General features: G+C 40.0%; 2 protein-coding genes across 2 annotated transcripts in view; one reads left to right on the forward strand and one right to left on the reverse strand.

Moving 5' to 3' along the window:
* The window catches only part of cmss1 (cms1 ribosomal small subunit homolog), a 34,657-nt gene extending 23,014 nt beyond the window's left edge, over nucleotides 1-11,643 (reverse strand). The window contains exon 1 of the mRNA XM_034128838.1: nucleotides 11,461-11,643. Coding sequence (XP_033984729.1) covers nucleotides 11,461-11,509 — 49 coding nt within the window. The 5' untranslated portion in view covers nucleotides 11,510-11,643. The remainder of the gene's footprint in view (nucleotides 1-11,460) is intronic.
* LOC117481228 (filamin A-interacting protein 1-like) lies at nucleotides 2,692-7,127 on the forward strand. The gene is made up of 2 exons (XM_034128837.1): nucleotides 2,692-2,822; nucleotides 4,276-7,127. Exon 2 carries the CDS (start codon nucleotides 4,580-4,582, stop codon nucleotides 6,809-6,811), a length of 2,232 nt encoding a protein of 743 aa, XP_033984728.1. The 5' UTR covers nucleotides 2,692-2,822; nucleotides 4,276-4,579; the 3' UTR covers nucleotides 6,812-7,127.
* Nucleotides 11,644-13,824: the final 2,181 nt, after the last annotated feature.

Here is a 13,824-nt window from a genome sequence, read left to right on the forward strand (position 1 = left end):
AGCAGTTAAATAATTATTTATTAGGGCTGTCAGTCGATTAAAATATTTAATCGCGATTAATCGCACATTTTTTATCTGTTCTAAATGTACCTTAGAGGGATATTTTTCAAGTTTTTAATACTCTTATCAACATATGAGTGGACACATATGCTTTATATGTTTGTTTATTATCATTTGAACAATGACAAATTCTCATGAATATTAAACACAACAACCTCTGAACATTACAAATATTCGCCTCAATTCAACCTGGAACCTCTCTCATACAATAATACTGTGTGTGTGTGTGTGTGTGTGTGTGTGTGTGTGTGTGTGTGTGTGAATGTGGAGACACTGTGATGGATCGTTGGAGCTATGTGCCGCTCAAGGCATATATGCTCGAACGTGTGCTGTCTGGACGCTGCAATCATGTAGCGCGTACTATCCGTGCTGACTTTTCGTACAATGTCCCACTGTCTGGCTACCTGCATAAAGTCAAGTGCTCGGCGCAGTTGTCGGCGAAATGTCATTGAAACAGCTCCTTATATCCGTTAGCGCAGCTAGCTAGCACCAGATGCTAACAACAACACGTAAGGTGTGCCTCGCTCGCGCGCCACACATACACACTCCCTCCCGGTCCTCCCGATGGCCAGTCCGGGCCTGCCGGTGAGCGTGGAAGTGTGGTCTGCCACAAGCGGGCGGCAGGAGCGGGGCTGTCAGCATCAGCATGTAGATGGTATTTTAAACTCGATGCGCTCTGAAACTACGGGGCGGCCGAGGACAAAAAATACTAGATAGATAGATATATAGATAGAGAGAGAGCTCTGTTTTCCAGCCTGAGTCTATTTAATTTATTGTTTTGGTTGTGTGTGATTTAATTAATTTATTATAATTGAATTAATGTTTTATTTATTATATATCATTTATATATTTTAACATTATTTCACATTTCATTTTCCATGTTGAATGTTCAATAAAAAGTTATGTTTGAAAGGATGTACTTGAATTATTATTATATATTATCATTATGTCAGTGGTCTAAAATGGTCTTACAACAGTGCCGACAATATTATCGTTTATTGCAATAATTTCCAGGAAAATGTATCGTCCAACAAAATTAATTATCGTGACAGGCCTACATACAGGCCTTTCATCATTAAGACAAGTCACTGCTGTGGTCAGTAACTCGAGGCCCGGGATTCCCATCGGAGACTCCAACACAGTTGATTTGGATGGATGCTGTAGAGCTTCTCTCTATCTTTCACTTCTTTGTTGGCTTAACAAACTGATTAAGTGTGTTGCAATAAAAACAAATGTGTGAAAGTGAAACCGGATCATGCGATGTGATAAGAGATGACAGAGTATCTTAATGTTTTAAAGGCTTAGAAACTTTTCTTCTTCTATGACATGTGTTTTGTTAGCACAGGGCTGCTGAATCCGCTGTTGACAGAAACTTTCAATTACCATGGAGACATTGTTTGCACATTTGTAAACTATGGCCCGTCTTTCTTCTCCACAGAGGTTAGGCACTGTTGCACAACCTTTCTTTGCTTTCCTTGAATATATACGAGCAATCTCTAGATTTCCATGCCTGGTGTAAAAATGCTTGAGAACATAAATGTCTAAATGAAGTTTAAGTGTGTCTTTTTGGCTGTTTGGTACATTTTTGTGTAATGACGACGTGACACAGGGGAAATAGCTCTCCTTTAATTGGGGACTAGATGGTTTGCTTGACAGAAAGAAATTCCATCAGAGGTATATTTCCCAGTGAAAGCTGGAACGAGGAGCCATGGTGCGAGTAAGTGCTCCCAGAGGGGAAAGTGCGTCACACACAGACCTATATGTTTATTTTTCTCCTGTAGCGCTGGTGGTGCCATCAAGTAGCGAGATATAATATCATTTATTATGCCATTATGAGTTTTGTCACTCTGGTTGTGATGGACGAGACAAGCAGCGAGAATAATGAGAGTATAATCCCTCATCCCTCCCTGCTCCACTGAGCTCATACATTTGATTTGAGTAATACCATAAGAGAACGCAGAAGAAATTGATGATAGCAAGGTAGTGGTATAAATAGCAAACTACAAAAACTAAATTGCAATACATAACTTCTAGCAATAAGCTAAGGTTAGGAAGAGAATGACATAAAGAAGGATAGAGAGGTGGTGTGGGGAAGAGAGAGAAAGAAAGAAAGACATATGGATGTAATTGAGGGCCTATGAACTGATGATGTCATCTCACAGTCAGGTTATCAGGCCCCAGGCAAAGCAGCTACAACTCACAAAACATGCCTCTCTTCTTAAAACACACGGGAACACCACACACACAGACACACACACACACACTACAGTATGCATGAGCTACAGTTCGTAGAACATAGGACTTTTGCAGCATGTATTAACATCTTTGCAAGGCTTATCGTGCAAACTGAGAGCGTTGGCCTCTCGAGTTTAAATTGTGATTGAAGCTTTACTTTTCTTCGCACACTCACACATACACAAACACATTCTGTCCTTCCCATTAGCTTCTTTGGCATGGCTACACAATGACCTCATCTGGAATGGGCTTAACTCCAGTAAAAACACACACACGTACACACACACACACACAAGGACACACACACACACAGCAGTAGAGCCTGTTCAGTCCCATATAAGGACTTGCTGATGATGTAATGGGCGCCACTGACTGCGAGTGAGACTCAGTGTGCAGAGCACTTCTCATAATGTTTGGTTTTCCGGATGGAATGTCCACATCACTCGGATCTCCGGGAAAGGGAGAGGTGAAAGAGACGATTTATTCTCTAAGGATTTTAAAGGACAGAGACTGACGGCAAAGTACAGGTAGGAACAGTGAAAAGACTTGTTAACAGTGGAAAAGATATAAAGTACATTTAGAAACTTTATCATTTGCAAACTTTTAAACTGTAAGATGAGTTGCGGGCTATGTGAGAACTGTCCTGTTCTGCTTAGATCTGATAGATAGAACATCTTACAAGGCAGGTTGCTATCAGAAAAACTCAAGTTAAAAGTCTAAACTAAAAATGTAAGTCTCACTGAAACTCGACATATTAATTTAAATGTATCACCGTTTACAATTTGTTGATATTTCAAAGTATTTGTTTGACAATACTATAATCACGACTAAGAGTTAGACCGTTACAAACAAATCTCAATGCAAGTTTGTGTAGCTATTGATCTAAGTATAACAGAAATATACCATATATTTCAAGGTCTTTGTCAATTTAACTCACACATACACATTATAGCATTAGGTGATGTGCATCTTAATGGCAACATTACAGTTTCTAAATATTACATAGAAAAATGCTGTTCACTTGAAGACAACGTGCAGTCTCATGTTTTACCTAATATAAGCTACCCCAAAAACTTGAAGAATTCATATTTATTTACAAAACTCTCCATAAAGGCCTCCTACTTATCAAATGTTTCATAAAAGTTCAAGTTAAAAGTATGTGGGAATTCTTTTAAAAATGGGCAGAGGAATAAATGCATCGAAGTAGGTACACTTCTCTAAATGTCGCCACTGTATATTGTTTGTCCACACAACACTATCAGCAAACAGTCGGCATACTTGTGTGACATTAATTCCAGAAAGTCAAAAGCTACTCGAATGAGATCACTTTGAAGTGTAACGCGATTGCAATAACACATGAGAAAATGTTTTACAGTGTGTGTGTGAAATGAATTTGTACAGTACTGGTATGCATCTGGGGAAATGTGAGGAGTGACAGCACTTAGTAAATGTAGCCAGTATGTAATTACTTATGAAACAAGGGGGAATTCCCGGCCTTTCCTTGCGGGAAATGGGGGTAGCATTGGAGGTGCACAGAAGGAGGGTGATTGGATGCAGCGTTGAGGGTACTCAAGGGTAGATGAACTTCTTAATTAACCAACACTCCCTGCCAAGGGACCATCTGCTGTGATAGTCTAAACAACCTACAGACCGCACTCTGCCTGGAGAGAAATGCAAAAATAACAGTTACATGGATATATCTAGGATTTACAGGTAGGAACAAACACAGACCAGATGTAGAAGGGAGAGAGGAAAGTATTACTAGCTCCTGTAGATGTTAGGATTATTGTGTCGAGTAATTTCAATTCTCTTTACAAATGATGCTGGAAATGCACCACTTAGGAAACTATTTGTGTTTAAAAGTGGTGGTCATGAGGTTAAGTTTAAATACTACGAAGTGTCCTTGGAGGCTGAATTAAGTATCAATTACACATTTCAACCAGGCCACTCACATCAGCGTCTTTTGTTTTTCCTCTACAGACTCAAGCTCCTGGTTGTGAAAGAGAGAGAATACCAGGAGATAAAGGACAAGAAAAGTGAAGGAGATGTGTCCAATCTAAAGGGCGAACTGATCTCACTGAAGGCGCTTGCACTGCTGGTTGTAAGCGAGCAACAGTGTCTGAGCGAGCTGCTGGAGGAGCAGAGGCATCGGGTCAAAGAACTGACCGCCATCACTGATCACATCCAGCAGGAGGTTAGTGCCGCTCACCCCAGAGCAAAGAAGGAGGAGCTGAAATCCCTGCGACAAAATCAAGTTTCCATCCTCAACCAAAGACAGAGCACCATGACAGCCCCGAGCCTGCTGTCAGAGGTCGAGCTGCTGAGGAGAAGGGTCGTGGAAATGGAGGGAAAGGACGAAGAGCTGATACGCATGTGGGACCAGTGTCGAGAGCTGGACCGCAGACTAGCGAGGGAGGCGAGCCACTGCCGCAGTTTGAAAGTTGAGGTGGATAAACTCAATGGCAGAATCACTGAACTGGACAGGGTAGAGGAGGCTTTAGGCAAGAGCAGACAGGACTGCAGTATTCTGAAGGGAAGCTTGGAGCGAGAGAGAGAAGATAGAAAGATGCTGTCTGGTGAGCTCGACACACTGAAAGTTAGAGTGAGAGAACTAGAGGGAGTTGAAGGCCAGATGGGAAAGAGCGAGGCGGTGATTCGACAGGACCTGGCAAAGCTCAGGACTCTGACCGTAGCTCTGGTGGAGGACAGAAAGACCATGGCTGAGAAGCTCAGACAGGCGGAGGAACAACTCAACAGGAAGGAGGGCAACAAGAATGAGCAAAGCAATTTGACATCAATGACAGAGAGACTGAGAGAAGAGAAGCAGCAGGCACTGAGATCCAAGGCAGAGTTAGAGGACAGGGTTAAGGGTATGGTGGAGGAAAAACATGAGCTCCAAGACAGACTCAAAACAGAGGAGGAGAGGAACATCGAGCAACAAAACAAAATAATCATAATGAAGAGAAAGTTACAGCTCTTGGAAAACAGAAAAGAAAAAGAGGAGAAGTACACACACAGCTCAATTCCAAACAACGCTAACCACCACTGCCAAACAGACGACAACAAAGTCAAAGAATTGACCCGGGAGCTAGAAATGCTGCAAAAGAGACTACAAGACAAGGAGATGATGGAAGAAGAGCTAATAAAGGTGGAGGAGGACTTTGCCGGCCTGAAAACGAGGTTCAAGGACGAACAGAAGCTGTCCCAGGCTCTGACTGAAGAGCTCGAGCTGGCAAAGAGGGAGCTCTCCAGGTATGAGCAGGCAGAAAAGCAGGAGGTCAACCAGGAGCACCTTCTCCTTTGTCGCCTTCAGAAGGAGCAGGTTAAGTCAAGATTATTAGGCAGAGAGGTGGATACCCTGAAAGACAAACTTCAGAAGCTGATGGGAACAGACGAGTCCATCTGCAGGGTTCAGACCGACCACTCCACACTGCAGAGGAAACTGAGCCAGCAGGAAGCCAGTAACAGAGAGCTGGCCAGAGAGATGAAGGAACTGAACAGTGAGATAGACCGGCATAGACAGATCAAGAATCTTACACCTGGTTCAAACAGACAACTCTTTCCTGACCTTTGCCAGAACACCAAAGAGGTTCAGACTGATAGCCTGACATCTGACTACAGCGAGCACAGCGAGAAACAGGATGAAGAAAGCGAGAATGAGGACCCAAACCACAACACTGAAGTCATGAATAGAAGAAGGTCTCTCGTCAACAGCCTTAACAGCTTGAACAGTGCAAATAATAACGTAAGCCCATACAGCAGCCCCTCTGCCGACGGAGTAGATATGCCCCCAAGCGGAGAGGTGATGATGTTAACGCACACACCAGGGCAGCCCTTGCACATCAAAGTAACACCCCATCATATACTCAACACAGCCACACTGGAGATAAGCAGCCCCACTGGAGACGCAGCTACGTCCTACACCAGCACAGCGCTCATTCCAACAAGCGGAGCCTCGCCTAAACAGAGAATAACCATCATACAGAACACATCTCTGTCTGCAGTCAGTTGTAACACCCCACCTTCAAGCCCTGACCGCACCATCTCCCCACTTGACGGTACACCCATCTCACGGATGTTAAGTCCAAATTCATCACGGTCTGCGACACCCGACCAGAGCAACTCTCCAATCCAGATCGTAACAGTCCGGACCTGTTCTCCAGAGCCGATGGAAGCTGCAAGTCAAGCCTACTGCAAGACACCGGAGCGGCAGAACAGCTGGCAACATCAGAGGTCCAACAGCACCGATACAAGTCCAGGTATCATCGCCACAGAGGATAGCAAGATCCATATTCATCTGGGGAGTCCATACATCCAGTCCCTGACAGGTATTACCCACAGCATCCCGCAGCCTGTTGGGCCATACTATCTCCGACATGAGCAAAGGACTCAAGTGCTCGCCAGTGGCTGTCATGTCAAAGGTGTCGGCAAGATTACAAGTAGCATTACAATATCCCCTGCTACCTGTACAGCTGCACATTCCTCACATATAACAGTAAGTGGCCTTTGTGATTAGGTGAGAATGTATATATTCTGAACATATTCTCAGTCCTATTTCTGTATTATACAACTAAAAAAATTCACTTTGCCTAATGAGAATCTAGTTTGTTGTATTTTGTAACAATCATGAAATAAATGCTTTGTGGTGTGTTTTATAAGAGCTGTTGTAAAGCCTACTTTGTGTAGTTAGTGTGTCTTTTAAGACATGTGCTTACTGTCTGTATGCGCTAAGTGAGACCTCAGTGCAGCCAAATATTTGATGTGCTTTTTACAATTTTCGGTTTCATCAATGTGTTTTTTTCTGCTCATTAAAAGTGTTTGTGTTGATTTTATTTATTTACCCTGAGTATTTTTGAGAACAGGTTGGCATCGATATAGCTAATAAATTGTCCGGCCAGTGTGGAAAATAGTTGGACTCAGAAAAGACAAAAAATACCTGGTTTGATGTTTTCTCCCTCCAGGGCCAACTCAACACTTTAAAGCACCACACATCAAGGGCTTGTATGTTCATTTAACACATTTTAACCATGAAATAAAGGGATAAAACTAGGACCTACTGCGATAGAAAAGGGTTATGTGTTTGCTAAACTTGATTCAAAGGGTGAGTCGGCCACTATCTCAACCACAGCAAATACTTCATTACTGTACGTGTGTGTGTGTGTGTGTGTGTGTGTGTGTGGGTGGGTGTCTGTGTGTGTGTGTGACACCTCCCAAAAGTATGCACTGGAAAACTCAGCTCATGTTTTTCTGACACAATTAAACTTGGAACACCTAGTGGTGGTGGGTCTGTTCAGGCTTTATGGTGGATCGACTATTTAAAGCCCATTCTTCCCTGAGCATAACTTATAAAAGGTAAGTTGTAATTATCAGAGTCTTAACATGTTTAAAACTGAAAGCTGATATATGAACAAATCCATTAACACATTTTCTCAGCCTTTCCCCATTTACTGTCAAAGAAACACTTATGTGGCCACTTATGTTGCCACAGCAGGCAAAGCCATCTGCACATCTCAGGTTGCCAGCTAAACCTCCCAACGCAGTAAAATGATACCGTTTCTGTCATGGTTTTGACAATTTTCTTACTTTATAGCCATTTACTGTGAATGTGAAACATGAAAGTTCAAGTGTCAAACTAGTCCGTGGTCTGGGTTTCACCTAATTGGGAATCTAATGTTTACACACTAAAACTAAACCACTTCTAATAACTTTTTGCTGTAAAAACATGAGTTCAAATGGCTCTGTAAGGTATGCAGGAAAAGGATATCCATCAAGAACAGGGGTGTCAAACTCAAGGCCTGTGGGCCAAATCCGGCCTGCGACCTCATTTTATGTGGCCCCGCAAGAACGTGCAAAGACTATAATATACAATAGGTGTAATTCTTGAATATTTGCTTTCAATTATTTGCCCTAGACTTCTGCTTTCAGACGTAGTTATTTATGAAGTTATTACCGGAACTGATAATAATCCAATGCAGAGCCGATAATGTAATATAATACATTATTTAATATATATTATACATGTATATTTATATAGAGAAGCCAAGAGAGTGCAAAGCTATCATCAAGGCAAAAGGGGGCTAATTTGAAGAATCTAAAATATAAATCATATTCTGGATTTTTAACACTTTTTTTGTTTACTAGATAATTCCATATATGTTCTTTTATAGTTTTGATCTCTTCAGTATTAATCTACAATGTAGAACATTATTAAAATAAATAAAAACCTTCAAATGAGAAGGTGTGTCCAAACTTTTGACTGGTACTGTATATTTATAAAGTTACAACCGGCCCTTTGAGTGTAACCATAATGCTGATGTGGCCCGCGATGAAATTGAGTTTGACACCCCTGAACTAGAACATTGAAAGGAAAGATGAATGTGGTTGCCAACAATAACGAAATTATGTAGCACGCTAATCAGGAGCAGTATACATAATTTATGTTGTAAAATATATTGCATCACAGTGTATCCAACTACCCAAAAAACACATATGAGGTATGGCGATGATTTGTACAAGTTGTAGCCTTCTAACAAAGTTATCGTCTTTCATTTTAATCATCAACCACTTAATCTCATCTTTCTTAAAAGCTCTTTGGTCAACATTTGCTTTAAATGTTCTCTATAAATAAGCCAACTTGATGATTATCTGTATTGAGATCAGCCAATGTCTTTAAATAAATTAGAGACTAGCATCAACCCTAAACCCTTAATGACAGCATTCATGGATTTAAGTCAACAACAGATCAACTTTTAAAAAGGTCAACACCACAAAGTATATGATTACACAGTGTGGCTGGAATGAATTGCCTGTTAAATAGCTTTTGATATAAATTGTAATGAGCTGTGTCATCTAAATAAAAACTAGCTGACAGTATTGGGGGACACCCTGAGGCTTGTGGTAGCACAGGCTGGAAGATATCAGGTACATGATGACAAACCTGGAGAAACATCAGCCACACTGACATCACCGGCTGGCAAAGTGGAAACAGGCATTTGATGACGGTGTTGGGCAGACTGGAGCATGACAGAGGCCTCGTGAGAGTCTTTGTCATCAGTGTGAGCATTTAGCCACAAGACACATCATCATAACAGTCATACTGCTTCTCATGAACCACTTCTTCATTCTCAAGACTTCAAAGTCAGTACCATGCTCTATCTAACACACTTCAACTCCCCTTTTCTGTCTTGTCAATTTTCAGTCAGCCTCACAGCCTTTTCTGTCAAGCAGCTTACAAATGCAAGCAAGGATGGGATGCCAGACAGGGAAAAGGGACTAACCTAGAATAATAAGAGCTCTCACTCCAAAAAGTACATTGGTTTATATGATTATTGTATTGATGCTGTAAAAAAAGGTCTAACACTAGACATCTTAACACAAACAACAGATTTCACCATAAAGTGCGAGCAAATCTGCACGGGTGAACATTAGGTAAACAACGGATAGTTAATCCTCTTTAAAAAAAAAAAAATCTGATTCCTCTTGGGTCGCTAAAGACGCCTGGTCCAACAAGGAGTCCCAAGACCAAAGGATTAACTAATTAAACAAAGGACAGAGCTCTCAATACTTGACAGATACATGGAAAATCTCAGTGCATACAGGGAAAATACTCACCCTGAGAATGTCTAACAGACATGTGATTACAACATGATTAAATATGTCAGCCCAATGATTCAAAATAATACCTTTCATAATAAAAAGGCGATTAGATTATATAATTGTGATTGGAAGGCTAGGCCGCATCAAGAGGATTCATCCCTTCTCTCCCCTCACTATTGATGATGTATCACTTCATTGTCTTTGTCCAATTAGGCCTGCACATTGAGAGAGAACCTCCACTCCAACCACTCATTAGTGCAATATATAATAATACAGGTGTGCACGAATGCGTGATGAAGGCATTTGTCATTTTAAATACTTAATTGCCATGTGAAATAAAGGCATTCTTATACCCGTGTGTGCCCTGGATTAATTTTGAAGGAGACAGTCTACCAATGCAATGAGCCATTTACAAGATGGAGTAAGTACAGTACACCAACATGATGCTATTTTATGTTATTTCAGTAAAAGCAGTAGCAATAAAAAGTAAAATATTACACAAAATAAAAGTACTCATGAGGCAGAAGGGCCCTTCACATCATAATGCTTTATTTATATAATTTGCTATATTATCCGTTTATTATTACTGTAACATCACTATTACCTTAAACAACTAATACGTTATTATTTAGTAGTTCAACCCTTAATAATATATCATTTGAGAATCTCATTGATTCTGAGTACGTTTTTGATATAGTAATTTATGCGTTCAAATAAATATAATTAAGTAAATGTAACTAGGAAACGTTATGGTGAAGTATAACACATCATATTTAAATAATGTAGTGTAAATGGAAATATTCTATTTTAAAGTACATTGCACTTTAGTAGATGAGTAAATGTTTTTAATTGACTGTTTGCCACTGGTCTGTTTGTGTGTTTGGTTGCAAGTGAGAGACAGAGAGAATAAGTCTGTTTTGTCCACTAATTACAACGTTTGTTTGTATTACCTTGAAAAAACACATATTCTCCTCGGAAACTCAGCAACACTGCTGTCCATAGTAATCAGGCCAATGATCCTTAAGGAACAGGACTGCCCTCTATTGGTATGCAGAGTGCATGGAGCTATGAAAGAATAGCCGCAGGGAAATATCAGTGTTGATGTATGAAGAAGAAGATGGACATAGCAGAATAAATGCAAAGTTAGAGGAGAGCAGCTAACTGAAGTTAAAGTGAAAGTACAGGGCATGACAGACAACTTTAGAAACTACATAACATATCATGACCCACGCGCACACACAGACAACTAACACACGTGTTTTCACACATCACCTGGTACCAACTCTTGCTACCAACGCTAACTCCCCATGTCCTTCCAAAAACACAGGTAAGCTGTACAAAAACACACAGGTGTGTTGTATTAAACGTGCCACTATGGTTACTGTCGTCAACGTATTCAGAATGTACGTTAAGTTAACAGCAACTCACAAGCTAACGTTATCTTACAGTTAGCAACCGATATTTCTCGCACAGCAACAAGCTACTCAGATTTGAATAATGTACAAAAACCTCCCGGACCACACGGTTGAGAAACATTAGAAATACAGACACTAAAGTCAAGCAATATACCTGATTTATCCTCGTGTGCCCACCACTCGTCACCTAAATCGTCTCCCATCTTCCTGAAACAAGCTAGCAGTCTGTCCAATCCGAATCTGCCGCTGAGAGCATGTATTGCTAGGGGTGTGTTCACAAGCACAACGTTTAAAACATGTGGCTAGAAGCCGTCAACTGGGCTCCATGAAAACTAAAACAACACTCGTTTTCTCCCCTCAGTATTTCATTTAGATATATGATTGGTTTTGCCACACACAATAATACTTTTTAAGAATGTACCTTCCCATTGCATTGAGGTAAGTAACTGTTACGAAGTTAGGGGACTGTAACGTTTACAATGCAGGAGACATATTAGTTTTGCCTGCTTTTATTTAACATGTGGAGTTGTTTCCATTTGCGATGAGTACACTTCTTTGTATAAACATTGTGAACACTACAATACTGCAAGACTCTTTATCTCAGTCATGAGTAGGGCCAAAAAAACAACTATGAAATGGGCTTGTCTTTTAAGAAAATAAAGCTGAATGCTTGGTCAACAGTCTCACTCAATATGCTAAAAGATAGATAAGCTGAAACTTTATTTTATTCAGGCGTTAAGGAACACTTTTAATGCTAAATGAGCCTCATGATTGGGAAAAGTAAAACATTATAATAATAGTGAGGCAGATTTGTGACATTGTGCTGTATAAATAAAATTGACTGGACTTGAGCTAAAATGGTTTACATTTACAAATGGGTTATTTTTACCATCTGGGTCATGATGGATGCCTCACTGCATTTGATTTTAGGGGATGGCCATTCTTATTTTGAGGCAGTATTGATGCAGTGTGATACAATTTAAAAAGAAACCGATCAATAATTTGTCTTTTTGCCAATATAAATGCTTTGAAATGACTTGCTACATATTGTGGTAAAGTTACTTTAGGTCTTAACAGTTATATATTGAATCAGTTGTCTAAGGACAAACATGACAGGTAATCATTTTACATGTGTAGTTTTACAATGTCCCCTCCATCACATAGCCTACCGTACATTACTGCATTGCCTGTTGTGGAAATGAATGAATAATTAAGGCATCCTTTTGCTTCAGTTACCTTTGTTTTCTCTGAAACTATTAGATGCCATATGAAGGATCTCTATAACTGTATGTTCCTTATAAACCTCAAATGATAACAATTATATTGAAAATAGATGTTATGTATGGATCCCTTTTCAAAAATACTTTAAGAAACTTTAATATATAATAATAACATAAAACTGCTCTCAAATAAACAACAACAACATGTGCATAATGACAGGTGCAATTATAGCACTCATTATTTATCATAAGGTGACATGTCTACTGAAGCCGTAAATTGCTGTTTTACTGAGTATTTCTACTCATTTTAAATTCCACAATACTTTTAAAATCTTTTGTCATTATGGTTTGGGTGTATATGGTCTTATTTTCCAACGCACAGAAGAAAGGAAAGAGAAGAGAACAGAGGAGGAGGACGTGTCTGGAATAGTGCCCTCTTTTCTGCAGCTGTAGCGAAGAGGAGGGACAGGTCCTCCGGGAGTAATTGTATGCTTTTTTGTTTTTCTGTCGGAATAACACATTTCTAGCTGGTAGAGGCTATGAGATGTTTGATTAGAGCTTTGCCACCGAAAAAGAACAGACTGATTACTGGGGAAATTACAAGGGGTTCAGAATGGTTATGCTGTATAACCCTCAAAATGGGGGAAGAAAACAAATCAAGAAAGAGAAAGGAAGGATGCAGTCAACACATTGTGCCGAGGTCTGCCAACATTCAGGGAGGACAATGGACTCTAAATGGCAGCTTTGTATGTAATTAAGCACCGTTCCTGTAAAACACAGGCTTCTACCTCATTTGTCATTCTCTCTGTTCAACGTTTGGCTGCATATTCACTAGGAACAATATGCGGTACAAAAGCACACTCCTTTTTTTTCTGGACCCCAGGGAAACTCGTGAAATTTTAAAATCAGCTTTACGGCGTTAATCAGCCAACCTGCATGTGAAATATAAAAAAGAAAAGAAAGAAATTGCACTTCATAAAAAGGGTAATCTCCACAGGAGGGTTCACACTTAAAAGGATCATAAAATGTCAGACAAACATTTTCTTTTAACACAAAGAGAACATGGAAATCTCCCTTATTCTTTGGGATTCTATAAATTCAGATACCATTTTGTTTATTCCTAGTGAGATTGCTGTTGTTGACGAAGAGGCTGTAATAGAAGATTATTTGTATTTGCAGATGAGAAGAAGAATATGGTAAATACAGTATTCAAATAAACTCTGACATTTTGGAAATGAACTTGCTTTTTTCCCAAAATGAAGATCAGAAGATCAATATTTCCCCGGAAAAACATCAAC

Source organism: Trematomus bernacchii, unplaced genomic scaffold, assembly GCF_902827165.1.
Source record: "Trematomus bernacchii unplaced genomic scaffold, fTreBer1.1, whole genome shotgun sequence".
NCBI classification, from domain to species: domain Eukaryota; kingdom Metazoa; phylum Chordata; class Actinopteri; order Perciformes; family Nototheniidae; genus Trematomus; species Trematomus bernacchii.

Bases quoted from the DNA above. Each gene is read 5' to 3' on its own strand.
- LOC117481228 (XM_034128837.1), top strand. From the start codon at position 4,580: ATGACAGCCCCGAGCCTGCTGTCAGAGGTCGAGCTGCTGAGGAGAAGG.